Source organism: Anser cygnoides, chromosome 8 (assembly GCF_040182565.1).
Source record: "Anser cygnoides isolate HZ-2024a breed goose chromosome 8, Taihu_goose_T2T_genome, whole genome shotgun sequence".
Classification (NCBI taxonomy): Eukaryota; Metazoa; Chordata; class Aves; order Anseriformes; family Anatidae; genus Anser; species Anser cygnoides.
In genome coordinates this window covers 12,516,324-12,543,244 of record NC_089880.1, presented here as the reverse complement: position 1 = coordinate 12,543,244, position 26,921 = coordinate 12,516,324, and the positions used below count along the sequence as shown (strand labels likewise).

At 49.9% G+C, this 26,921-nt stretch overlaps 2 protein-coding genes and 1 long non-coding RNA gene across 5 annotated transcripts in view; 2 read left to right on the top strand and 1 right to left on the bottom strand.

The window, feature by feature from the left end:
* Positions 1-112: 112 nt before the first annotated feature.
* Positions 113-13,938, top strand: TOR3A (torsin family 3 member A). Its single transcript, XM_048073342.2, has 7 exons — positions 113-1,692; positions 2,426-4,306; positions 4,672-4,785; positions 5,517-5,782; positions 6,398-6,573; positions 8,502-8,626; positions 9,145-13,938. The coding sequence occupies exons 2-7, from the start codon at positions 4,018-4,020 to the stop codon at positions 9,393-9,395; spliced, it is 1,221 nt and encodes a 406-aa protein (XP_047929299.2). The 5' UTR covers positions 113-1,692; positions 2,426-4,017; the 3' UTR covers positions 9,396-13,938.
* Positions 13,939-16,344: 2,406 nt separating this feature from the next.
* ABL2 (ABL proto-oncogene 2, non-receptor tyrosine kinase) overlaps positions 16,345-26,921 on the bottom strand; it is a 41,717-nt gene continuing 31,140 nt past the window's right edge. For all 3 annotated transcript variants that reach the window (XM_067001890.1, XM_067001892.1, XM_048073339.2), the window contains exons 3-11: positions 26,143-26,438; positions 25,228-25,500; positions 24,376-24,460; positions 22,481-22,658; positions 21,685-21,869; positions 21,254-21,406; positions 20,668-20,757; positions 19,294-19,467; positions 16,345-18,243 (exon numbers count right to left, since the gene is read on the bottom strand). In XM_067001890.1, the coding sequence (XP_066857991.1) occupies positions 16,559-18,243; positions 19,294-19,467; positions 20,668-20,757; positions 21,254-21,406; positions 21,685-21,869; positions 22,481-22,658; positions 24,376-24,460; positions 25,228-25,500; positions 26,143-26,438 (3,119 nt within the window). In that variant the 3' untranslated portion in view covers positions 16,345-16,558. The remainder of the gene's footprint in view (positions 18,244-19,293; positions 19,468-20,667; positions 20,758-21,253; positions 21,407-21,684; positions 21,870-22,480; positions 22,659-24,375; positions 24,461-25,227; positions 25,501-26,142; positions 26,439-26,921) is intronic.
* Positions 20,665-26,254, top strand: LOC125183931 (uncharacterized). The gene is made up of 3 exons (XR_010833400.1): positions 20,665-20,800; positions 23,046-23,149; positions 26,123-26,254. It is a non-coding gene; the product is annotated as an uncharacterized lncRNA (long non-coding RNA).

Genomic DNA, 26,921 nt, shown 5'->3' with positions numbered 1-26,921 from the left:
TTTGAATCGTTTTGCTACTGGTGTTTCCCGGTTATTCCTTCACTGATGCTTACCGATGGCATTTATTCCAGGGATGTATTTATTTTCAAGAATGGGATCAAATGCGCAGCTCGGTTGCGAGAGCTTTGCTGATAAGGAAGGACGTGTTTAAGAAGAGTATACCAAAGCGATGCTAAACAAAACACAGCTAGGCTTAAATGGTCTTCAGAGAGCAAATCTATTTTGCTTTATAGCGTGCATCCCAGGGCCCTGCATCTGCCAAACACCTAGGCTGATTTCTTGGTAGCGTCCCAGTAGGCTGGCTTGTCGTACAGTGTATTCACTTGGCAAAAGGTATGTATAGAAACTGGCAAGTGTTTGTGGTTGGCTTTTCTAAGCTTTTGTTGAAGCCTTATTACGAGACATGGCAAATAAACAGCCATCAAAGGCCTGTTCCTACAGAGCACGGGGATCTCATCTTGCTGGATTGGAGCTTGTTTTCGTAATAACCTGTTGCACTGAGCTTTTCAGAGGTCGAGGTGACGCTCACAGCTCTGAATGTCGGGCATCTGGAAGCAAAGGAAGCTGCTGGGAGCTGCTTGTCCTTGAGATGACTGCAGGACGTGCTGCTGGCCCCGTGTGGCTCCTGGGGACCGGCAAACCGTGAAACCACCGAGTCACCGTGCTCATGGAAACGGGGGAATGGTCTGACCTGGCCTGTAGCATCAGCGTGGTGTTGCTACATGGCCAGAAGCTTCTGCTTTCTCTTAAACTGATTTCTCTGTAGAAATCACCCTGCTGCGTAACAGGGTGAGAGTTCGTATAAGTGTAAAGTTTGAAATGTTTCTGATTATATAATGAACATAGTTTTACAGAAGAATACACAGAAACAACTTTGAGCCAGTGGAAAAGAACGTGGTTTTGAAAACCACTTCCTGAATTTCCTTCAGATTCTTTCCCTACGATTTTTTGTTGATTCTAAAAAGTAGAAAGGAAAAGAAGTTTGTGGCATGTGTGGCACTGGTGCTCTGTTCTTTCTTTGTAGTCTCAATATTTTTAGGAGACTGGGGGTAGGACTTGGTGGGAGAAAAAGAGGGAGAGAGTTCCCCCAATCTCATTTATTCCAGAACTTTTATTTACTGATCTAATCGTTGTCTGCGTTACACTGAGCTGCTGGAGATGCTCTCCTCCTGCTGCCTCCTGTCAGAGTTCATCTGTGGAAGTGCAGCAGGAATTACTGTATGGAAACTGAGAAAAAGCGTGAAAGGATGGATGCACAGCATTTCCCTGTTGAGCTGATACAGCTGTAGCTTAAAATCCCAGACTGCAAGGTTCCCTCTGTCTGCTTGTACCAAGTTGTCAGAGGTGCTGAATAAGCCAGACCTAACCACATTTTTTGCAGTACTGATTTTTCTTTCTCTTTAGATGATATCTGTGCTGTCAGACCCAACCTGACCCGAGATCATGGATTTTTAATCAGATGGATGCTGTTTGCCAGGGCTACTCTGGAATAACTGTTGTTATGTCTGGGGCTGGGCAGCCCCCTGCAGCTTCCTCTTCCTGCGAGACTGCCAGCTGAAGACTAGCAAATACTGTAGCAAGAGCTTGAGATTCAGCAGAGGAAGGAAAAAAAAAATAGAGATGTAGTCCCAGCAAGCTGCACTAGGACACTGACTGTCTGCTGTACTTCCCAGCCCCGTCCTTCCTAGCCAGGTATGAGTGAGTTCTTCCCTTGCAGAGCACTAGGGTCTCTTCCAGCCTTCTGCACCTTCCCATCTAGTCCTTGGGCATAATTTCCTGCCTGAGGTCGTGCAAAGGGCATTGAGTTATTCAGGATTTTGGATTTTTTTAATGTTTTAATGTTACTTTTTTTTTTTTCCTTCAGTTCATTATTAACCTCAGCCTGGTCATCAGGGTGTAGTTGGCAGGTTACTGAACAGTGACTTTCATTTTCCTCTCTAGCTCTTGCAATGTGCTACACTTACATGAGCTGACACCCCAGGAACTGTGCTGTAGCACCCTGGAGCTGGTGTGGGACCATCAGTCATTTTATCTTTCTGAATTTGCTTTTTCAAAGTTTTTTTTCTTTTGGAACATTGAAGCATCTGCTTTTGGTAGTGAATACTGGCCCTTTTGATAAGCTCTTTTCAGCTAAAACATTTATCCCAGGAGGGTGGGGCTTGAATGTCACAACTATGATTTTTTTTTTTTCATAAACCTACATAAAGGCTTCAATTCAGATGCTTCAGTTGGTTTTCAGAAAGATTGGTGGCGATTTCATTTTTCTGTGGCTGCAGTGCTTTTGGTTTGGGATGTTTTTTATGTGCACTGATTTTAGTTTTGGTTTAGTTTAATTATAGCAACTAGTGTTAAGGGTTTAGCCTCAAGGATTATTAAACTGGAGGGGGCAATTATGTTAATCAATACGAGTATCTTTTTCATGCAGATTTGCAGTATTTATAGCCACCTGTAGATGGAGATCTGCTCCACTCCATGCCCTGGTGGTGCTGCAGTCCTGCTCCCCATCCACCTGAATGAGTGAATCGCATTTAAGCATCCACTTCGTTTTTCTGAGCACTTGGGATAACCTTGAAAACTTTCCATGTCGGAAACAACGCGTCTCAGCCTTGTTTTGTTTAGGGTAAGTTGTGGGAGGACATGTTCTGATGCTGGAGTAACTCGTGTGAATCTCTTACAGTAAGCCAGCAGTGGGTATACCTCGGGGTAAAATGCAAGATAAAAGGCACTTATCCACTTTTCGTCTCCCCCACACGGCTGAGTTTGTGTACTTGGCATGTCAGTGCTGACTAGTTTTCCTCTGGAGGGTTCAAGTGTGCCCTTCCGTTACTGCCTGCTTCCAAAATTGCAGCCAAGCTTTGCTTGGGATCCTTGTCTCCTGCTAAAGCAAGAGCAGCCAGCCCTAGTGACTGCTCGCTGCTTCCCCGTACAGAAGGGGTTTTACAGCTGGTTGGAAAAAAATTGGTTGGTGGTGAGGTCAGTGGTGGTAACGAGTTGTGCCACAGCTCTCATACATGATTTTGTGATTCTCTGCTGATCTGAACCTTTTTCCTGTCTGTTTGCATCAAGTCCACCCTGTCCCTGTTTATGTACTGGTGTACAAACATGCACTGATGTTAAAATTATCAGCGAAACCCTTTACTGTAGATGAGGAATGTGACACATCGAGTGTCACAGCAAGCCCATACGGAGTCAGCCACAAAATCTTGTCTCCTGGAGCTTTGGTACAATTGCTAAACCGAACTCGCACCCAAACAGCCAGCGAGTAACACCCAGAGAGCTCATTGCAGCCCCGTGTGCTGCCGGTCTGACTCATCCCCGTCTCCTGCTCCTGTGTTTGTGCCGGTTATTTTTGTGTCCCCTTGGAAATGACCCTGATGAGCAACTGCCAGCGCCCGGGGCCTGTGTAACCAGCTGTTTTCCCAAAACAGCAAGCCCAGAGGCAGGTAGAGACCTTCCCCGAAGTCCCCCCTCACGTCTCTGGCAACATGCGAGTGTTTTAGATTTGTACGCGTTTCAGCTGCCACAGAAGGGCAATGAAATCCCCTACCAGCACCCGAGCACACTGCTGGAAAAATCCCACTGCTGGAAGCCAAACCCACCGCCCCGTCCCGTGTAAGCGCTCAGCAGCAACGCCTCAGCCGGGCCGCGGGGCTCCTTGCAAGAGGTTGTTTGTCACCCTTGGGTGCCTTCTGAGCGGGGAGAGGCGGGAGCCCGAGCTCTGTGCAGAGCAGGGCCGGGACAATCCCAGGGGCCGGTTTTGCTGCGTGGCGCTGGGAGGAGGAGCCGTGTCGCAGCCCAGTGCTGTGGTGTGGGGACCGCGGCGTGGGGCAGGGGCCGTGGGGTGGCTTGGCTGGGCCCGGCGGGGTGCGGTGGTGCCACCAGCCCGCGGCTTCCCCCAGCACCACTCCGTTTGCGGGCGGCCAGGAAGTGAGATCACGGCTCCAGCGGTTTGAGGCAGGACGGGATCCACAGGGATCCAGGGGGATCCGCACGCACCCCAGCGGGGTGGCCGCGGCCATGGGCCAGGGCACGCTCCTGTCCCGCCTGGGGCTGGCTTGCTGCCTGCTGCTGCTGCTGGGGGGCTCCGAAAGCCTGGGGAGCCAAGGGAAGCAGCGGGGACCCTGGGAAGAGGACCAGAGCGCCGTGACGGAGGCGGCCCCGTGGGCCAGAGCGAGGTACGAAGCCGTGAAGAAGCACTTGGGAGCTGTGGGAGCCCTCTCCAAGCAGTACTGGCAGTACCTGGCTTGCAAGGTGTCACAGGAGGGCTGTGAAGAGGAGGGGAAGAGGAAGGCCGGTCCCAGCCCGGGTAAGCTCCCTCCTCTCCCTTTTCTGTGCCCTGGGAACAGCAGCGGGACCAAACACTTCCCTGTGCCTGCGTGGGGGTCTGCACCGCGGGCGCCCGTGGCCGCCGTGGGGATGGGGCTCCCCCCATCACTTCGTACACAGCGGGTGCCACAAACACGTGTGTTGGGGCAGGGGTGTGCTCGCAGCCTGTGTGGCTCTGCGCCCCTATCTGAGCCAGCTACAGCCCGTTATCCCCTCCTGTGCCCCAGCTGCCTGGGGGCAGCCTGTGGGGCAGGGCAGCAGTTAACCACGAGCACCTGAGCGCCCACACACAGCACAGGGAAGGCACCTGCTGGCACGTCTCTGCTCTGACCACTGCCTTTCCAGGTTGGAGCTTGCCCCTGGTGGGCCAGGATTACCTGGAGATCCTCTCTGCCTGGTACTGCAGCTTCGGCAAGTGCTGCGAGACGGGAGACTGCAGGATAGTCAACAATATCACAGGTAGGTGCTGTGCTGCCTCTCAGGAGAGCTTGGGAAGGGCTTTTCTCTGCTTCTTTTCCCTGCTGTCTCTGTTGTTTTTTTCTAAAAAGTGTGTTTTAGCAAGTCATGTAGCTAAAGGGCACTTCTGGGAGGGTGAGGGGCTGAGCTAAGCCCTGTTTCTCATTACTCATTTGCAGTTCTGAGACTGTGAGAAAGCCTGCTCCTTACAGTGTAATGTATCTGCTCCAGTTTGCCACGAGCCCTGCCTTCAGCCGGCAGTTACCAGGCACAGTCTGGGATCCAGGCTGGCCCAGTATCTCCCGTATCCAGCCCTGGGGCAGGAGGGTGCCCCGAGAGCTGTGCGCGAGCCCTGCACAGGTGTCATTCATTTGCTGGCCCTGAAACCTGTGGTAACCGTACCCTCTGCTGAGTAGTACGTAGAGCTCGGTAAATACTAAGTAAAACCTTTGGGCTTCAGTGCTCTGCAGGCATCAAATACTTCCTTCAGTTTTCAAATGAAAAAAGTAGTTAGAGGAAGATCCACATCTTTTTTTGCAGTTCTTGGCCAACACAGGCAGTCCACAGGCTTCTGTAAGCAGCCTGCCTCGGCGTTAATGCCCGGCCAGACACCTCTCGGGCAGGCAGCCCCACCAGCAGGGCTCTGGGGGCTTTTCTCATCTTACTGCCACCTGCAGCAGCAGCAGCAACTGGGCTTGCAGATTAAGGCAGAGCTCTCACTGTCTTTACTGCAGGGCTTGAAATGGACCTCAACGGGCAGCTCCACGGGCAGCACTTGGCCAAAGAAGTCGTCCTGCAGGCGGTGCGACGCTTCCTGCAGAGCCCGCAGCCGGAGAAGGCTCTGGTCCTCTCCTTCCACGGCTGGTCTGGCACAGGCAAGAACTTTGTGGCCCGGATGGTGGCCAGTCACCTGTACCGGGACGGGCTGAGGAGTGAGTGTGTCAGGGTGTTCATCGCGCTCTTCCACTTCCCCCATCACAAGTACGTGGACTCGTACAAGGTGAGAGCTAACAACCTGGTGCCGCGGGGATGGTCTGGCTGGGATGGAGTTGTTTTGTTTTTTCTTTTTCCCTAGCAGCTATCCACCAAGTTGTATTTGGATTTATGAGTAAAACAGGGTTAAATAACAGAGGTTTGAGCTGCGCAGTGTGCGCACAGCATTGAGGTTTTCCCTTTTTCCCCACTCTGCTCCCTCAGTTAGTAGGTTGGGGGTGCGCAAGAAGCTGGGGGGGAGGTACAGCCAGGGCAGCTGACCAGAGGGATATTTTGTGTAGCATCAAGCTCAGGAGGAAAATCCGAGGGGACCGGGCTTTGGGGTAGGACGCCATTGCTGAGAGACCCGCCAGGCATCAGTCATGGGAGGTGGTGAATCACTGTCTTTGCATCAGTCAGTTTGTTCTCTTTCTTCCCCCTCTTCACATATTAAACTTTATCTCGACCCACACGTTCTCTTGCTCTCCCTATTCTCTTCCCCTGTCCCTCTGGGCAGGAGGGAACGAGCAAGCGGCTGTGTGGTACAGCGGGGCTGGCCAGGACTGTCCCCGCACATCCAGGCTCAGCCCCTGTGCCATCGACTGCTGCCAGGCATTTCACTCTGCCGCCTGCTGCCCTGCAGGTTCAACTGGAGAAGCAGATAAGTGAGACTGTGCAGCTCTGCAAGCAGTCCCTGTTCATCTTTGATGAGGCAGAAAAACTTCATTTTGGACTCCTGGACGCCATCAAGCCCTTCATGGCTCGTGATGGCAACAAGGGCCAGGTGGATTACCGGAGGTCCATCTTCCTCTTCCTCAGGTAACTTCTTCAGCCCCAAACACATGGGGAGGGACAAAATGGTGGAGTTTATCCCCTACGGTGTGCAATATGAGGGGCCTGGCCTGCAGAGGAGGGAGAAGAGGTGACTGACTCCTCCAAGGAGTGGTTACCTCCATGGTCAGTGTTCCTCGTTGATGCTGGGCATCCTCCCAGGGTACGGGGCAGTTGCAGGAGGAGCCAAGGCCCAGCTTAGCTGGGACAGCTGAACTGGTGTCTGGGCCACAAGGCAAGGAAGCAGTGAGATTCAGAGTTAGCATGGTGTCATCCTGCACCCTGGATGGCTGAGCAGGGGGATCCTGTGCTGCAGGGAACACAGCTGGGGCTGCAGGTCTTGCTGGGAAGTTGTTGTGCAAGGCAGCACTTGTAGCCGGGAGCAGGGAGGTGCCACTTGCCTGGCCCTGGCTGCAGACTGAGGTGCCGTATGCCTGTGAGGGCTGGTCCTGGCATCAGCTCATCCTGCAGCGTGGGGAATGGAGGGCGGCTCCTTTCCCATCCGGAGGGAGGGAGGTTGTCAGCATCTCCATGCTCCAGTGCTGTCCCTCACCCAGGTTTTGGTGGGACGGGACATGGGCCAGGAGAAGTGGGACATAGCACAAGCAAGACATGAGGTAGGCAGATGCCTGAACTAACCAGTGAGAAATGCCCAGGAGAGACAAGCATCTTCAGTCCCCCTTCATTTTGGTTTCCAGCTTTCAGCCTTGTTCTGGCAAGAGCTGTTCCCACAGGCTGGAGGTGAGCAGAAAACCATGTTCAGTTCCGAAACCATGTTCAGTTGTCTGAAAGGGAATTTGTTACCCCCTATCCTGCTATCCAGACAAATGCTCTAACCTCCAAGCTCGGTGGTTCCCCAGAGCAGCTCCTCTGCTCATGAAGAGCTGTGTCTGTGCCTGGTGCCTGTAGAGCTGACCAGATCTGTCCCACCTGCGTGGGCCATGGTGCAGGAGGCAGGTTCTCCCTCCTTGCTCTTTCTTCCCATCTGCTCTGGGCAGGGTGTACGTGCTGCTGGCTGTGCTGAGCTGCCCTCGTGCCCTACCTGGCAAGCTGTGCAGGCGTGGGGACAGCAGGACACTGGGCCAAGGCCCCACGTCACCAAGCAGAGCGAGCAGGGTGTCTTGAACTGCGGCACTGTGTAATCTGGGGGGGTTTCATCATGCACAGTGGCAGGGTGACACCGGCCTGGCACAGGAGGGCTGGCTCTCCCCCAGCACTTGGGATGCTGCTCTGGGCCTGCGCTGTGGCCAGGTTTGGGTGGTGGGAACCAGAGGGGACTGGTCACCCTCAGCCCGAAGGGTGCTTCTCCTGCAGGCCAGGGGCGAGCAGGGGCAGGCGAGCTGTGCTGGCAAGGCGGCACGGGGAGGTGGTCGCAGCTTTTTTGTTCTGCTGTCCTGGGAGCCTCGATGGCTGGCAGGACGCCGTGTCCCCCAGCAGGCAGCTGCACCTGAGGCGGGTGGTCAGGGTTTGTCCCTCAGGCAGGGGATGTTCCAGTCCTGGACCTTTACTGGTAGTGGGACTCCTGCCATGTGCTCTGCCCTCTGGCCTGGACTTCGCGGCGACTTGCCGAGGGTTTGGTGTGGAGCCAAGCGGCACCTGAGAGGTCAACAGCTTCGGGGCCAGGACAGGGGACTGACAGGGACGGGGGGTTCAGCTGACTGCTAGTCCCACCCCGCGGGAGAAAGCAGCTGCCCCGGGGGCTGGGCTGGCAGGATGGAGGGCAGCTGTACAGGTGCCTATAGAAAGAGCTTTTTTGGGAAGAAATTCCTCCCTGTGCGAGTGTTTCAGATGCTGATCCTAGACAGAGAATCCTGTCACGGGCAGAATTGCTGAGGCCTGCCTGCAGGGGGTGCTGCTGGCACCTCTGAGCAATTTCTCTGTGGTGGCATGGTGGAGTGACTTCCTTCTGTCCACAGCAATATTGGTGGCAACACCATCAATGAGGTAGCCCTGGACTTCTGGCGGGCCGGCCGGGCGCGGGAGGAGATCTCCTTGGACTTCCTGGAGCAGCGGCTGCGGCTGGAGCTGCTGCAGCCCGCAGGTAGGAGCCCGGCTCGCTGCGAGCCGGCCACTGGTCCGGCCATAAACCTGCCCCTCCACACTGCCCTGGGGCCTTGCTTATGAGGTGCCGTGTGCCTTGTGCCACACGAACATCTGTGCCATGGAACAAGCACTTATGTGCCCCCCACTCCCTGGTGTGTGCCCCTTCCTTCATCCACATAGCACAGCCCCGAGCGAGGCACGTGGAAAAGGAGCTGTTGGTCGTTCTGCCCCCTTCAGTCCTGAAAATAGCCGGGTTGTGACAAGCAGCCTCGTGCCTCAGTGAATGTGGTCTCCGCTGGGAATTTGGGCTTCCCTTGGCCTGCGGTGGGCGAGGTGTGGTGATGTGCTGTGGTCACGCTACGTGCTGGCCAGCTCTGCGGGTGGAAGGATGTCTGCCTCCCCGCCGTGTACAGCTGGGTGCGGCAGGAGGGCAGCCTCAGGAGAGAGGACAGACCTCGTCTCAGAGGGGTGCCCGCTCTCAGGTGGCTGAAGCTTTTGTCTTGCTTTTTGCTACAGAGAACGGCTACGCCCGCAGCCACCTCCTTGAAGAGAACCTCATCGATTTCTTCGTGCCGTTCCTGCCCCTGGAGTACCACCACGTGAAGCTCTGTGCACGGGACGCCTTCCTGGCCCGCGGACTGCCGTACACAGAGGCAGCCCTCGACGAGGTGGCCAGGACGATGGTGTTTGTCCCTAAAGAGGAGAAGCTTTTCTCTGCACAGGGCTGTAAATCTGTATCCCAGCGCATCAATTACTTCCTTCCTTGAACACCAGGTGGGACTACACCAGTGGTGAAGGCGGTTTTGCACACTAGGAGTTGCTCTCCTTGCACAAGGTCAGGCAAGCAGCAGATTACACAGCCGTACATTTGCACAGGGGCAGAGACTTAACTCCTCGTTGCTCTGAGGGCTGTTGGCAGGGTGTGCTGTGCACCCTGCCCAGCCTTACTCGTGGGGCACTGGCACAGCTTGTGCTTGGCTGTGTTTGAAGTCCCTCTTGTGTTTTTTTTAATTCCTTCTTTTAGCTTGAAGTAGCGATTTGGTTGTGCTGACAGACTTTGTTTCATGTGAACAAGAGCATTGTCAGTTCGTTGTCTCGTAATGAGGGCCTCGAACAGCCTGGGCCTGTTGAGAGAGTCCAGCGGAAGCCACAGCCTCTTCCCTGGCTGCAGCTTTCTGTCACTTCGCAAGCTCTCAGACTGCACAGAACACGTTTGCTGCTTTTGAGGGCTTTTCTGTATTGCTCTCCTGCATTCACAAGGTGTGTGGCACTTGGGGACGTGTACCAGGATCATGGTTTGGGCAGGAACACCTTTGCATAGAGTGACTGAGAGTCTCTGGTGCTGTAAAACCCACAGCCTGCTGCTTTGGCCTGCCCTGTCCCTCTCTCCCCTCTCTTGGAGTCGTTCGTTCTATGGAAGCAGCTGTGGGGATGAGGTGAGCTGCTGCTGAAATTGTTTCTCTAAGTGATTTGGTAAAGAGCCTGTTTGGTTCGTTGCAGGAACTGGTTTAGCGCGAGACAATCTCCCATTTCATGGGCAAAGGGCAGCTGAGGTGGATGGTGGCTGAAAGAACAGGTTGCGGTTGAATTCTGTTCTTTCAGAGATGGATTAAGATTTTTTTTTCTTTTTTTCCCCCGGTATGCATGCTGTGGCTTTTTGGCTGGTATCAGCATTACTACACCGAGGGGCTGTTTGCTGTCTGGGTACTTGCCAGGTGATAAGTACCTGACAGCAGGACCAAAAAATTTCAACAGTGTTACGGGAATCACTCTGTGACCTCTGGGTCAAAACTCCCTTCCAACACAGCTGTGCTCGGCAGCGAGGTGAATCAGCACATGCCAAGGACAGGCTTTAGCTGCCTGAATGCCACATGTGCGGACCTTTGAGCTATTTTAAGCTTTGACCCTTTCTGTCGTGCCAGCGATGAGCAGCACAACCCTGGGAAAAGATTGACCAGACACACTTACTGCTCTGGCAGACTTTGAGTCCACGTTTCCCTCCGGGCATGTCGGTGCTGTTACCTAACGCGGCTTCATAGTCTGAGGCAGCGGCAGGAAGACGAGCTGGCTGCTGTCTTACCCCTGGCTTCTCTCTGTGCAAAGTTGGTTTAAACCAGGCTGTTGACTCTAGGTTGGACCTTTAGGGCCTGTGTCAGCATCTGCTTTTATTGGGCATTTCTGGGACTCGGTCTGTGGGCGCTCATGTTGCCACGTGGCAGTCCTAAAGCGTTGGCCTGGGGCACAGCTGGGGAAGGTGAGCTGGTGGAGGGAGGCAGCAGCCCCGTGGAGGGCACAACTCAGGCGCTGCTTTATAACCAGCTGGTGTGCTTGGGCAGTCGTATAGCCAGGGTGACTTTTTCTTATTTTTAAATAGAGAAGAGTCATTAGCTGTTCAGGTTAGAGTGATGCTGTTTGGGGTGGAAGGAAGTCACTTTATCGAGCTTTTTGCCAGTGCTGGCAGGTCTGAAGTTGGCACGTTGTGCAGTTCTGTTACTGAGTAAGGAGGGGGTGGTGCTACCAACGAGGGCACCTCTCAAACTGATGCTGCAGGACCAGCTCATGCCAGGTCACACGCGCGTGTTTGAGAACTAAGTGAGAACCACTCTCCTCTGACTACTCCATGACACGTTTAGATCAATGTTAATGTTTTTCTTTGCAACCTGGCAGAATTAAATTACTTCCCTTTCTAACAGGTTTGCAGTCAGCTTGTCTTTTCTACCCCAAATAACAGCCTTCAGGCTGCCACTGTGCAGGTTCAAATATTCTTTTAAAAAAAATAAAGCAACATCTAATCAAGTGGGTTTTTTTTGCCAATAAAATATTGCAACCTTTATTTAAAACAAAATGCAAATTGGCAAAACTTTGTGGAACGACAGGCAAAGAGGCCCTTCAAAGGGCCTTATTTACATCAAGTTTAACACTGTTCGCAGTTCACAGTCAGACGATAGTGAGAGAATTAAATTAGAAAAACAACCAAAATATATTACAATAACAATTAAAAACAAAAACAGTTGACAACACTGGTAGAGTGATTGGTGATTAATGTGTTTCATTTTAATCCATTCCTGCCCTCAGTGAGTTCACTACTGACACAAACAGCATGCCAAGCTGAGCGGGCTCTACCCCCCTGCGCACAACGGAGACATTTGGAAGCGTGACCTCCTTTGGTACAGACATTTCTCATTTTCTAGACACTGCAGCTAAGTCCGGGTACCCCCTAACCTGTTACTTCCCACCACCAGGGAATAGGCTAAAGGCTTTGTTCCATGCTACAGGCGACCAGAGTGCACCCTGGTGCCCACCCATGTGCAGGAGCTGCTGGATGGTGCTGCTTGCGCTGACACGGGAGGTTTCCGAGCACGCTGCAGCTGCTGCCCCTCAGTTTCTGGCAGCTCCTGGTGAACAGCAGGCCTGGACCGAGTGTTTTAAAGGAGAAGGCAGTGGTCTGTTACATCTGCAGAAAACAGCTTCTCGATGTGTTAGTGTTTGTCCCAGCTGCTGCTGCCTAGGAGCACCAACGAGCAAAAGGCTGAGCACCTGAGCTGCCTGGGGGGCCTGCCTTGGGTACGCAGCGCAGACACCAGCCTCAAAGACACCAGCCTCAGGTTTCCTCTGAGCACAGAGGCTGCCAGCCCAGCCCAGCCCAGCGTGCTGCTCGCGCACCCTCTGCCTGCTGGGGAGGGGTTGTTGGGCCTGCTCTGGTAACAGCAGATTTGGAATAGCTCTTGCCCCACGCTGAGGGGTTTTGTTCCTGCTGCCCACAGAGCAGTGTGCCATAAAACTCTGGGGTAAGCACCCCCAAATGGGATGCCAACGTGCAGCGGTTTGGGTCACACTGACACAAAGCGGTGTCCAGAGGTGTCCTGCATGAGAAAGACAGGAACAGGCAGGCCCCCACCTTCCCCACCACGTTCTGCGCCAGGCATGCTATTGCATTCAGCTCCGCTCTCCCAGCTGCCGAGTTTGATGCAGTCCCAAGCTCAAAGCTCTTAATTCAGCTTCACCCCTGCCAGCACTAATGAACAGTACAATTAACCCTAAGTGCTGCCAGCTAGGTGCTTGCTTTTCAGGTGCAGTGCAGGGGGAGAACCACACCTCTGAGTCAGCCAATGCCCCAGGAGCTAGGAAGGGAAAGTGCCCCGCGAGCGCGTGCTTTGTGCTTGCCATTACCAGGCCCTACATGATCCCATCCCCTGCTGCAAAGAAGACTACTTTAAATTCTAGTCCATGCTAGTGCAAGTTAATTAGAGAGCCTGGCTGCGATTGCAGCTTTACCACACGAGGCCTTCTCACAGTGGTGAAGAAAGGAAACGCAACAGGAGTTTTTGCCTTTTCCATAAACAGCAGAGCAAGAGGTGCTCTGTGCTGGAGCAGTAACAGGGCTTCACTGTCCCTCGGGTGCTTTACACACACTGTGCGACGGCAAACACAGAAGCTGCTACAGTGGAGCCCTTGAAGGCTGAACACAAAGTCAAATCTAGCAGAGGGAAGGAAAAGGACCTGCAACAATGTGGAAGGAAGAACGACTGAATGTGAGCTACAATACAACCAAGCTTTTCCAGGTAGCGTCCTTTTGCTGTCCTTCCAGAGGGCAAGGGGAAATTCTCATTTGAGAATAAAACAAGATTGGGCAGGAGAGGCAGTGGAGGTAGAGGCAAGTCTGCAGTCTCTTATTTAGGAGAAAATAAAATTAGTGTCAAGTCAGCAGTACCTCTGCCACCATCAACCTTTCTGATGTGACTATGACAATCAGCTACAGCAAAGAAAATGCTCCCTGTAGGAGTGATGACCGGCAAATCCCTCCAATTCCACTACGAGGTGTTTTACCTTCACTGAAGGGATCACAACTGGTTGGGCTTCTGTGTTGCTCCAAGTGGCTGAGGAGTCCCTGGGGAGCTTCAGAAGCTGCCTGGCCACGGTCCTGGGCAGCCTGCTCCAGGTGGCCTGAGCAGGGGTTGGAGCAGATGGGCCCCAGAGGTCCCTGCCAGCCTCAAGCAGTCTGGGAGTCTCTAAAAGCAGGTGGCTTCTTCGGCTTGTAGTAACACAGCCTCAGCCCTGTCCCACTACTACCACCCTGGGGGCGGTGGGGGTCAGAAACCAGGCAGCATCTGGAGAGAAAGCATGGATAACCAGGGGAGGGTAACCAGTCCTCTGCCGGGGCACAATTAGTTGCTTAAAAAGGGTAAGAAAGCTTGAAAGATCTGTTCTAATAGCTAGAAATTCCAAGAATTGTTTGCTGTTTTGTCACTTTTGCTGGAGTTGTTCTGGAAGACTGGTATTCAAAAAAAAAAAAAAAAGCTTCTTTCAAAACACTCATCAGAACTGGACTAATATTCTTACAATTTTCTGGTTAAAATACCTTTCCCCTGAGAGTAACCACTTCAGTTTCAGTCTGTTTGTACTAGGCTGGGAAGTAGTACAATGATGAAACCACACGATTGTCTGCCAAGGCAAACACGACCTGCCTTCCTTGATTGTTTAAAAGGCAACATGAAGCAACACCGTCAGACTTTTTCCCTTTGCAGGTGACCTTTCCAAAGGCAGTTAGTTTGGTGCGCAGTGATGCCCAGGTTCAGTAAAGATGACTGAAAGAGATAAAGTAAACCACAAAAGCCCTCAGTAAAGTCTGCAAGATAACGGTTTGGTACTCTGCCTTACTGCTGAGTGTCACGGTGGAAGAAGCCTGGTGCAGCCTCCCCCTGCCCTGCTGACGTGCGGGCTGGAGCGTAAGGACCAGAGGAGATCCTGGACAAGCTGAAAGTCCTACTGCAGGAGGAGACAGCAGGCTTCGTCAGGTAGGCTGGTACCTCCGAGTCAGGCTGACTAACCCACGCTGTACTTTCCTTTGTTGCCACTTGGGAACCAGCTCACTGACCTGTAGGAACAACTGATTCACTTTAATGCCTGTCACTTAGGGTGGAGGGTTTTTATTTTTTTATTTTTTATTTTTTTCCCATCATTTCACTCACTCTGACAGTGAAGCTCACACGGTCCATTTTACCTCGCATTCTGCTCCACTGGTGTGCATTCATGCGTCGTGCCACACACCTTTGCTTACCACAGACCAGTAATAGAATGAGGAGTCTCAGACACCAGCACCTTTCTCAAGGCTTTTCAGGCCACTGTCTCACCATGCTCCATGGAAAACGAACAGGGATGTGGGCCGAGATGGCCCAGCCTACTTCCGAGTACCAACAGGGCATCGCTTCTAGACCGAACTGGAGTGCCAACTGTCCACGGTCACACCTGGGCCCCAGCTCAACTCTAAATGCTCAAACTAAAAGCAGCACAGTCACACTTTAAAAACAAGTTAAAAAAAGCATTTTAGCAAAAAAATAAAAGATTTAAGGTGCAAAGCAAGCCAGATCCTCTATCATCACAAATAGTGTGAAGTGAGCAGCAGCATGCAGGGTAACGGGTACTGGAGACGGGTATCAGGCCTGTTTGCGTCCTCTTAAACCAACAGCTAGTTGAGGTCCTCCTACTTGCCAGTACACTTACATCTCAGGGTGCTGTGCGCACACAGCCAGCTTTCTGAGGCCCCCAGCGGTCCACAGCCAGCGCTAGGAGCAGGGCAGCCAACCAACCACACGATTGCTTTCATTCTGGGATTGTCAGCAGGCATCAAACGTCAGGGACCATAACCCAGTGGAGCAGTAACACCTTTTGTCACGTTTTAGGCGGAGTGCACAGTTTACGTGCGTGTTCCTGCTCCACAGCATGAGATCCTGGTCCAGTCTTTAAAACACATAAATCAATTTTAAAAGATGGCCGTGACTCACATGTGTTGACATACCTAGTCACCTCCATGCCCAGGGAAGGTAGAAGCCTGCAGGCCCGGTAAGCAACAGGAAGCACCAACCCCAGAAATCTGGGTGAGGTGGCTGTGCTACAGCGGGAGGAGCAGGGCAGGCGGCAGGCAGGCCCGCTGCTCCTTCTGCCTCTGGCTGCACAGCACTGACTGCTGGAGGAGGGCGGAGACCAGCCAGGGGCTGCTGGGGCAGGGGCTTTGCCTCGCCTACCATGGGGCCTCGAGGTGCTGAAACTAAACTGGGGCGTCAACCTGGTAACGAGTTAAAAACAATTTAAAGCTTAAAAAAAAACAAAAACCAACCCACCCTGTCCCAATAACAACACTGGCAAGTTGTGCAAGAGCCTCAAACTACTCACACACGACTATCAAGCGGCACCCATGCTAGACCACTAGAAATAGGAATCAACTGAGTGAAGGTGGGGTGGGGGTAACTCCAGTGGTAAGTCTGCCCAGCACTCCTGACGTTCAGCTACAACGAAGACACAAACGTGGTGGATGAGGTGGACAGGAGGGAAAAGGGATAGTTCCATATATTAACTAATTTTGCAGTTCTCGTTACAGCAGCAAACAGCACTGTGGAAGTATGCCACCGGGGCTAGTGCATCCACCTCCAGCAGCTCTGAATACTGTCAGTGCATCAGACCCTTCCCCAGCCGCACGCACCCTCCCGCAGAGCTGCTCGGCCCTTGGCACCACCAGCACCCCTGCGCCTTTCCACGCGGTGTCGGGGGCCGCAGAATGCGGTAGTGCAGACGGGGCGGATCCTGCAGCCACGCCAGTACTCCAGCCACCAGCCCCAAACCGTCCTTCCAAGAGAGAGAACCTGCCGTCGGTTCTCCTGCCTCTCCAAGGGAGGAGCAAGGAGCCTCCTTTCCTCGCCATACCAAGCAGACCAGACTGACTAGGTAGGGACAAACATCTGCTGTTCTGCCCCTTACAGCTTTAATCTACCCTCTCCATCCCCCTTTTCTGAGATGAACCTGTAAACGTGAGGAGAACTCAGTGATCTGAGGTACTTCACATACTCAAGTATCAGTCTTTCCTTTTGAAAGCATCAGTACAGAAAAAAGTCCCCCCCCTCCCCATGTGTACGTCTCTTACCCAGACTGACAGTAGCTACCTTTGCACCACATCGCTGATTTCTTGGACACACGACAATAAGTTATTAAGGACGGGGTTTGCCCCAGGGACACTAGCAGCTGTTGAGGACACCTGCAGTTCCTGCAGGCTGAGTTCCAGTTTGCTCACGGCTTCCCGGAAGGCAAATTTGTTGCGTGTATGTGGGATGCAGTCCACGTAGCCTGAGCAGTAATCCAACAGCTGATGCCCTGTGTCCACCAGCTGGCTGTTTGGTGTTGGCTCAGCGATGGCACTCGAGAGGAGGTCTGCGCACTCCAGCAGTGCTTCCTTGCTGATTTTGTCTGCTGGGATTTTCTCGGCCGCCTGTTTGGTCTTTCTTAGCGCTACTTTTGCGCCAGCCGTGCCGTTGGCCATTTTCACTGGGGAAGACGATGACAGAGGCACTTGAGGTGGAGGCATCACAGGCCTCCCGGATTTTCCACCAACAGGTGCTGCTGCTGCCTTCTTACTCCCTTCGCTTGATTCCAGTCCATGCTGCGCTCCCGCCCCATTGCTCAGTTCTTCTGCTGCATCTGCACAAGCAGCTGGCTGTTGGAGGAGCCTCATCACTGGTGGTGGAGGTGGAGCACACTTTGGTTTTACCCGTCTGGGCCGGTCCCTGTCGCCGGAAGAAGTGACCTGATGCTCAGATAAGAGCTTAAATTTATTACCCTGAGAGTCTGTGCCAATGAGCTGCACGTCTGCTGGAGTGTGTTTTAGAGTGGGTGAGATTAGGACTGGCACTTTGTGGTTATGAGTGGTTGGAAGTATTGCTGCAGCCTTGACTGGAGAGGACCACCCCGGTCTCTCGCCATCTTCAAGGGCCCCTTGCCGCGGGCCACTGTTTTTTTCTTTGCTCTTAGGAGCTGCTGCTAGCCCTGGACTCTCCTTTTCTTCCAAACCAGAGGGGGTTCGGAAAGGGAGAGCTGTGGCACCCCTTGGCAAGAGTTTTGCTTTTGGTCTTTCTCTGGTCAAAGCAGGGCCTTCTTCCAGCTTTTTGGGAAGCAGGTCGTTGGCCCTCCCCATGCTCTCATCAGGCTGAGAGGAGGTGGACACTGTCCGTTCCAGCTGGATTTTTGACCTCTGGGAATTTCTGGGAAGGGTCATTGCCATCCTATCCTGCTCTGGAAGCCCTGAGGACATGGAAGATGTGGAGTTTGACCTTGGAAAAGGCTTTGAAGTTTCTTCACTGCCAGTAGGTTTTCCTGGTCGTAAACCCAGTGTCTTTTTAATCAACCGTGGTGTAAAGAAACCTGTGATGCCTGACCACCCACCACCAGTGCTTACACCCCCACCACTGCTGGTGCCAGTGCCATCATCGTTGTAGAAGGTCCTCTGCACAAAGCCCCCACCGTAGCACTTGGGTGGTGCCAGGCTCGCGTCCTGCTGCGCGGGTGCAAAAGCGAACCCATCCACATGCTGCAAGGAAGCAACAGATGAGAAGTTACCCGTTAGCTCGTATTTCTTGTGGGGCTGATTCTCCATCTCCCGGAAGGAACTGCTGCGCTTGGGAGGTGTGGGCGCATTCCTCTTCTTCATAAAGGAGCTGAAGAAGCCACCTTTTCTGTCCCTGGTGAAAGTGGTCTCTTTGGCATCCTCCAGCAGGCTGCTGGGTGACTTGTCCCTCTGCTTGCGAGGCAGTGCGGGAGACCCACTTGTTGGCTGTGTGCTTCTGATAAAACCTAGACAGAAGAAACAAGCATGACTATTCAAAATCTATTTCCATTTCCACCCCCCTGTCCTGCAGCGGGCTGTAAAGGCTGAGCTGCCCAGGATCTGCACAGACAGACTGCGAGAGAAGGTTAGCACTTTTATTTTTGTGCAAGGCTGATCTGCTTTTGATTTTATTCAATCCGTTCCGCTTGTACGACTTGCCTGTTGTCTGCATTGGGGAGGCTACTTAGGAGAGACGTCAGGAGAAAGGGAATTTACTCTTTCTCCCCAGTTTCTTACCCACTTCCTGTAGTTTTTTTCTCCTTCCCAAATACTGTAAGTATAAAAGAGAATCTCTTGTTGCATTGTCAAGTTTAGTTTGGAAGCTGTCATCTTAAAAATACAGCAAAACCAAACTTAAAAGAAAAAAATAAAATGGGCTTTAGCAGAAAACCACTGAAAAAGCTGCAGCATTTTCTATTTAATTGTAAAGGAGTAGGCTGACAAACAGCCCTAATGACACAGCTGCTCAAGGCACCAGCCTGCAATATGTTGTTTCAAGATTTTGGTTCTTTGCTCCACAACCTGAGAGCAGAACAGAGAAGTCTGAATTGCGCCTGTACAGATGTGGGCTCATCTTAGCTCTCAAGAGTAGTCTCTGCCTTCTCAAGACTGAGAAATGACACCTGTACTGTGACCAAGAGCTCCCACTCTGTGCTGTATCATTCTGTGCTACCAAAGAACAAAGCCATGCTGATTTCCTCCCCACAAGTCATCTTGTCTCTCAGTAAATCTTCCATCATTGTGACCTCTCCACCTCTCTAATCCAGGAAGAGTGAATGCAGCCATGGGGTGTCCAGCCCTGCCTCTCCTGCCACAGTACCACAGTAAGTCCTGCTACAAACTGAAAAAAGCCAACGCACTTTATCGTATCTTGACTGGAACATGAAATTTTACAAGCCAGGATACTGGGTTGCAGAGCTCCAGCTGGTGGATGTTCTGTTCTCTTCCATTTGGTACTTCACAACGGGAGCAAGTCTACCCACATGGCCTCAGTGCAACTGTCCTTGTGCTCATACCTGGTGCTGAGCTGGAAGCTGAATGCTCCAGAGTATCTTGTGTTCCTTCAATGTTCTCCTTGTTCTCTGCCTGCTTCTTCAGTGTTCTAGTCTTGGAGGGAAGCATGGGCAACCGGGGCAAGTACGGAACTATGGATGAGGAGGAGGCTGTTCTTCCGAGCTCCTCTGCTACCTCTGTAAGGGGAAAAAGCAAGTGGAATCATTGGAACAAGGACCAGCAGAAGAGGAGGAAAAGCAAATATGGGTCTTTACTGCAGACCCAGAGAAGGAAGAAGAGATACATGTCTGAAAGAGGAAGCAGTTTATAAACTTTTTGTTTTTTATTCCAGTCCAGAGGTGTTTAGTGTAAGTGATGTTTTACATAATGACTTCAAACTCATTTACATCTTTATAAATTCAGCCAGAAATGGTGGTAGGATCTGTACAAGCTCTATGCTGGGTTAAGGTTGCCCAAGAGCTAAAGCTCACGCTGGATACATTTATCTCTGTTTCTAATTAAGGTGCCTCGTGTTGATCCCTCAAAGTTGAGTCCTCTCTGCATCTGGACCTAAGCTGCTTTGTCAGAAGCAAAGCACTGCACCTGTCTATTAGAAGTGACGACTGCTTGTTTCCTTCCCAACATCAACACAAGGTATGTGATTTAAAAACAAACAACAACCAAAAAAAACCTCCTGGCCACCCGCAGGTTATTATTTGTGTAGGCCACTTGATGCGCCTATTATAGATCCTCCCTGGTAGAATTTCCCCTTGGGTGTTTTTTTTGGTAGTGAGGAAGTGGATGGATGGGCTTCATATTTAATTTCAAATTTGAGATGTTTAGACAGTTGTGCTTGTCTGCTGCCTAGTATCACACGTCTCACCAGTATTTACCTCCTAGTTGACTAGATTTGAAAGTTGCATTGCAGATTCACTGCTAAAAGTAGCTAGGTAGAAAATGCAGAGGTTAAGGCAGATTTAATTTTTTTTTAAATGAAAGCTGGTAGAATACTACTGCATGACCTAAATTCTGCAGTCAGAAATAGACTGTGATATGCATGCACCTTTTTCTCTCACTCACTATTCCTCCCTCTCTCCAGTCTGGGAAACAAGAGGCTTCCTCTAATAGAAGAGACAATATTCCTTAAATGAACTCTTATCTGGCTGCTCAAATTAATTACTATGCTGTCTCTGTATTGAAGTGTCTAAATTTTATTCAGTATTCGTGCAGAATGTAAGAGGATGTATTGATAGACTTATGGATAACAAATGAAGTAAGGGTGAAGCCTCATTGCAGCCTCCAGAGCGAGCAGATGAGCCTTAAGAGCCTGTGCAGAAGAGCACTCCGGGGGATAAACTCCTCTACTGTTTCAGAAACCAAGCAACAGGGGTTCTCACCCTCCGAGATGCTCGAGTCGTGGAACATGGTTTCAAAGGCCTGGTGGGTCTCAGCAAAGGAAGGTCGGTCAGGCGGGTTCCACTTCCAACCTGCAGTGTGAGAGCGCAAAGTAAGTCTCAATGCCTGTAGCAGGTAGGAGATGATTTTTTATTCTTTTATTAATAGAGTTTAAATTTGTTATGCAGCATTAGAGAGCTTTTCATGGCAAATACTAAGCAACACACTTGGAGGATGTATTTTGTGCAGCCATGTCAACGACTTGTCTCCTGCAGAGGTGTTATGTTTGCAGAGAACTCAATTTCTTTCTCTTTTGGTGATTCCATAGTAAGAATCCTGCTCACAAAAGGACAGTACAATTTGCCACAAAATGCTATCCAGCTGTAATCAGAGATGACAGTTTTTGAGGGTTCTTGTTCCTTAGAGACCAGACTCATTTTACATCGGTGACCAGGTACGTGTCAGGTGATAGGGACTTCTCCACGTTAGCCAACAAAATGTCACATAAGAAGCAAGGATTTAGAATTAACCACAGATTTCACCCATCCCTCCCAGGCTTTGTTCCCTGAGCTGGAAGACAATACTCACACGCCCTCATCAATTCATAAACCTTTGGAGGGCACCCCTCCGGTTGTTCCATCCGATAGCCCTTTTCCAGCAGATCATACACCTGAGAGAGGTCAATGCCTGGGTACGGTGACATCCCATAAGTAGCAATTTCCCATAACAGCACCCCAAAGGCTGCAAAAGGAAGAAAACAAAATTCCTGGTCATAAGACTGCCCACCTCCTACATTGCTTGTTATATTGTGGCCTTTACTGCAGTTTGAGGCAGAATCTCTTTGATGCAGATACTTCAGGTCAGCCTAGGTGAAGACATCACACACTAAAAACCCTATTGATTTGTGAAGCTGTGGCCTGGCGTGCATCTCCCCACGTGTTTTTGCCCAGGATAGAACCCAATTTACTCTTTAGGCTAGCAAAGAAAAAAAATGAAACACTGCAGTTGAGTTTTCTTACCCCACACATCTGATTTGATTGAGAAGGTGTTATAGGCCAAGCTCTCGGGAGCAGTCCACTTGATTGGGAACTTGGCTCCAGCATGAGCTGTATACGTATCTCCAGTCATAAGTCGACTTAAGCCAAAGTCAGCCACCTTCACCACATGATTTTCTCCAACTAAGCAGTTCCGTGCTGCCAAGTCCCTGTATAAAGACAAGAGGCACACTCCTTTACTGGAGCAAGAGCAGGGATTTTGAATACAGTCCAGTACTAGCACAGCCTGCCCCCTGCTCCTGCAGGAGGAAGCAGTCCCTTCATAAAGCAGGTAAAGACAACACGAGCTCTGTTCTAAACAGTGTCAGACACTGAGCGGACATATTCCTAGGAGCAGTAAACTGGGATTAGGGCTCTTTCCAGTAAACTTCCAGTAACGATAGCTGCTACAATGAGAGATTCATGTTTCTGGAGATTAGGATGAGATCAGCAGCTCATCACACCGGTACCAGCTTTATGGCACTGCTTTATCCAACTGGATAGGATGCCATGGTTGGCATGGTCTTGCCCAGAGCGGGGACATTGGAACAGGACATCACCAACTTTCACAGCCATCAGGCACATGCACACAAGATTGAAAGCCATGGGGAGGAGGTACTGCAAGACAGCATTAAAGCCAAAACAGCCAACGCATTACCTACTGTGAAACCTAACTCTGGAAAAAAATCTCCCCAAAAGCAAGAATTCCCAGGCCATCACATTGGTGGCCTGTCCACCATTACAATCTGAGATTATACCACCTTGATGTGACTTCACCCACCTGTGAATGAAGTTCTTTTTCTCCAGGTACTCCATAGCAGAGGAGATCTGAGTGGCCATATAGAGTAACACAACGGCACTCACTTCCTCCCGGTTGCATTCCCGTAAATAGTCTAGTAGGTTCCCATATGGCATGTATTCTGTCACAATGTAAAAGGGTGGCTCCAGGGTACACACACCTAGCAGTGAGGAGAAAGGGGCATGTGAATAAAGCTGCCATTGCTTCCCTAGCTTATCGGTGGTCCCGATGTTATACCCACTCGGTGCATTTTGTACCAATGAGTGTTTCTCTGGAAATTGAAGACTTTCATTTACAAGACCTGGATTGATGCAGCCCAACTTAAAATTCAGTGCTTCTACCTACCTCTCTGTCCATCTACTTTCTGGATAGTGAGAAACATGTCTGTTAAAGCACCACTATTCCTATATACTGTACATAAAGGATGTATACCATATATATATATAGAATATTGCTACACACTGTTGTTTGGAGGGTTACAGAATGAAATAGGAGTTATTTTGAAGACCTATGATTTGCTTTTCTTCCCCCCTCTTCTTTCTTAAAGCTAAAGAGTGGCCAAGTGGAAGCGGGTACCTGTCAACTGGCCAGATTTCCAGACCGAAATGTCACTACAGAGGAATGTGAAGCACTCCCATGTGTGCTAGCTGGGTAAGCCATCAGCACAGTGGGACCTACTCCTGAAGCAGCATTCTCCCACATTCCTCAGATGACTCCTTGCTACAGTCACTGCAATCATGTACAAAGTATGTATTAGTGGAGGAGGAGGGCAACAGGATACTCATGTCAAATCTGTGAACTCCCACTGCAGCACTGCTGGATTCCTGCTGATACTGTTATCTACATTCAGTAGTAAAACGTGACTACACTGCGTATCAGAAAGAGCAAAAATGCATCTCTGATGAGCAATCTTTTTAGTGTCTACTGCTGGAACCAGACAGGGCTAGGCAGACACTTCATCTGTGTTCATTTTTTAAAAATGGGCACAGAATAGGTGACATTATTAAAATCCTTCACATTCTTCACATTTCTCCTTTTATCCTAGGCTTGGCTTGACAGCTTTGCTCCTGAAAGCAGCAAAAGTCCAGACGCAACCAAACACTAGTGAAGGTTTAATGTGTCCCCTTAAGAATCTTTGTACATGTAGAATTAACAGCTATGCAGACTATGTATTAGTGATCATGGTATCATGCACGTGCCGGTGAGATAAACAGGGCACAGCCAAGCTGAAAAGCCTGCAGCTTTCTTCCACTCATGCTGTTTGATCTGACTTGCATCTCCACTGCCTTGATCTCATGTACTTATTTGGTGATAACACGATGGTCCTTTGCAGCAGTAGTGATCTGGCTGTCTTCTGCTCAGTTACAGATTGATTGCTTCTACTCACTGCAGCTTTTTCTATAAATGTCTCTGAGCTGAGAATTACAAAGAACAGTATTTGTTGTACTTCCATTGTAATTTTTTTTTTTGAGTTTTCTTGTTCTGTTCTATCAGAAAAATAACTAATGGAAAATAATTTTATAAATCTTAGTTAACTAAGTAGAAAAAAAATCTAACTTCACTGATATCTGAATCCTGGAGAATGGCTAAAGGCAAGGGTACAATCTGACAGGAGACTGTACTGCAAACTTTATATAAGGCACAGTCATGCATCAGCAGCAAAGTTGCCTACTAATGTGACCATATTTGATGATTTATTTAAAATTGGTGTCTCAATACTACACAAAGGAGTAAGCTACCAAAAATATCACCTCATAACCTGACCTCATTCAAAAAGTTATATAAATACATAAAATCTGCCACTCCTTTTAAAGGAGAGGGATTTCATTTTGGCAGAAGCCTGAGTAAGAATAGAAAGACGAAGGTATTTCACTAACCTAATAACTGCACTAGATTTGGGTGCTTGATTTCCTTCATCACAGCAGCTTCTTTCAAGAACTCTTCCACCTCCATGGTATCTTCCTAGACGAACAGAGAAGGGAAGATTAATCTTCATGACCAAGGTCTGCTTAACACTACATATTTTAGCTGAATATAAATAACTCTTATCTCTGTTCTGCTGTTTTGCCTTTTACCAAAGCAAAAAAGGGTCTATAACACCCCGGAAAAGCTGGCCTGCAGCATGGCCAAATAATGGATCTGCAGTACCCAGAAAGTGTTAGGCTCTACCAAGCTGGTAGCCACTGGGGCTACCAAAGCAGCTGTGGCTAGTAAGGGGATGACTCTAAGAGTCACTGACTTAGTTCGCCTGTCTAGCTATAAAAATTAAGCTTGCAATCTCCCTTACTTAGGGGGTACCTAGAAGGTTAACATTCAACAGTGGTGACATTCAAACAGAAGACTTTGAAAATTAATATAAATGGAGATGCTGATTTTTTTCAGAAGTAAGGGAGAGGTAGAACATACTTCCAACACCTTTCATTACTTAAGCTTCCACAGCTCTTCTGAGGGAAGGGAAGTGGACGTGTGGGTAACCATTTCTACAAATCTGACTTGGCCATGCAGTTCCAGCAGGTGCTTGCTGGACCAAATTCCAAATTGTTTCTAAGCCACATGCACTGCTGCAAGTTTGAAAAGCTAACTTAGCTTGAGCTACTCTCAGTTATGGAATTTATGCAGACCAGTACACTCCGTTTTCATATATTCGTATCATTAGGTGGTATAATTGAGAATGTGACAATTCCCTTACACTGACTAAATGAACAGTGCACAACAATCTGAAAACTCACCTTTAATGTCTTCACAGCGACCGTGAGATTGTATCTCTTCCAGACACCAACGTACACCTCGCCATACTGCCCGCCCCCAAGTTTGTGCTTCATGGTGATATCAGTCCGCTCCATCTCCCACTTGTCGTGGATGGGGGACACTCCATAGACAGTGGGCTTATTGCACTTAGGTGCTGGGTAATGCAAAGTTGTCACCAGGCCATCAGCTACTGTAGAGTGATGGTGCACTAGCTCTGCTAGTGTGCTGAAACGGCTCTCTGCTGTCACATAAACCTGTTGAGAAAGGTCCAGGAATCTACTTAGTTGAAGGCAGCTGAGAACTTTCAGTAACACTGGAAAACAGGTACAGTAAAGACATTCTGACAGGTTAAAAACAAAGTAATAGAACCAGATTTTAGAATACTTGTTCTCTGTTTGGGCAAATGAATATTCCTCCGCAGGACATTTGCTTGCAGAACGAAACGAGACATAAGGGAGGCTAGAGCAGTGCTGACTCCTGCTTTGTGCTTTACAGGACTAGAAACCAGAACTCTTGTAGCCATACCTAAGTCCAGTTTCTACATCTCTCAGCACAAAATACTGCCATTTGATCAGGGTTAAAACTCCTGACTCACCAAAGCTCTGCTTATTCTAGGAAGACCAGTGGAAAGGTATCACCACATCAAAACAAAAACACAACCGCTTTGCTCTCCAGCTACTCTTTCAGCCAGAAAAGTGCAGTTTGCACTCCTTCCAAAGTGGTATTGAGTGTTACAACCAACCTCTTGGAATAAAATGTTCGTTCTTATACTAATAAGCCAGTGGGCCTTTCTCACACACACTCCTTCTTTAACTAGCAGCCTGCAACTTGAGATTCTGCACCACCTCTTAATATTTTTATTTCCTTTCCTCACAGCATAGTCCAGAAATCCTTACCTTTCCATCTGAGGTGGTATTGATCCTGTAGTGGTAAACACGTCCCTCGTACCTGAGCGAGATGGATAGCTGCCCGGGGCTGCTCTCGCTTTCACGAACCAGGAAGCTGCCGTTGATGAGACTGCTCAGCAGATACTCTGCTGCACTGCGTGACACCGGCCCATGGTACCATGAATGCTTTTCCAGGCTGTTCACTGGTGTGATGTAGTTGCTTGGTACCCAGCCCTGCCCATTCTTCGAACGTACCTCGCTCCATTCACCGTTCTGGTTGTAACCCAGGACTCGCAACTTCTCACCTATGAGCAGAAGGAAAAAAGCAGAATAAGCACAATACAATCTACTGGGTCTCATCGAGTCAGCTGACAGGGAATGTCTCTCTAAGCCTGGGTTTGTAGCTAACAAAAATCTGCAGCAATGATTTTGTAACTAAATTGCTATATATAAGGGATTTATGATGTAAAATTTCAGACAGAACTCCTTATGCACTGTTCCTAAATTAGTACCACAGTGTGAATGATCAACTCAAAAAGCTTCCCGCAGTCCACGTTTCTGGACTAGAAAGCTGTTTTTTTGGTTTTTTTTTGAGGGATGAGGTTTGTGTCCATCTTCATGACATTTAATAAATAATTTATATTATTTATAGAGATATAGATATAAAAAATGGCATTTTTTTAACAGTTGTGCAGCAGAGCATATTCTTATATACATACTGAACAAAAACAGAAAATCTTTTTGCCATTCTTAATTCTTGATTTTGCTCCAGCTGAAAGTGCCGAATT

Bases quoted from the DNA above. Each gene is read 5' to 3' on its own strand.
- TOR3A (XM_048073342.2), top strand. From the start codon at position 4,018: ATGGGCCAGGGCACGCTCCTGTCCCGCCTGGGGCTGGCTTGCTGCCTG. The intron at 5,783-6,397 runs GTGAGAGCTAAC...GCTGCCCTGCAG, and splicing joins AGTACGTGGACTCGTACAAG to GTTCAACTGGAGAAGCAGAT. The intron at 8,627-9,144 runs GTAGGAGCCCGG...TTTTTGCTACAG, and splicing joins GGAGCTGCTGCAGCCCGCAG to AGAACGGCTACGCCCGCAGC.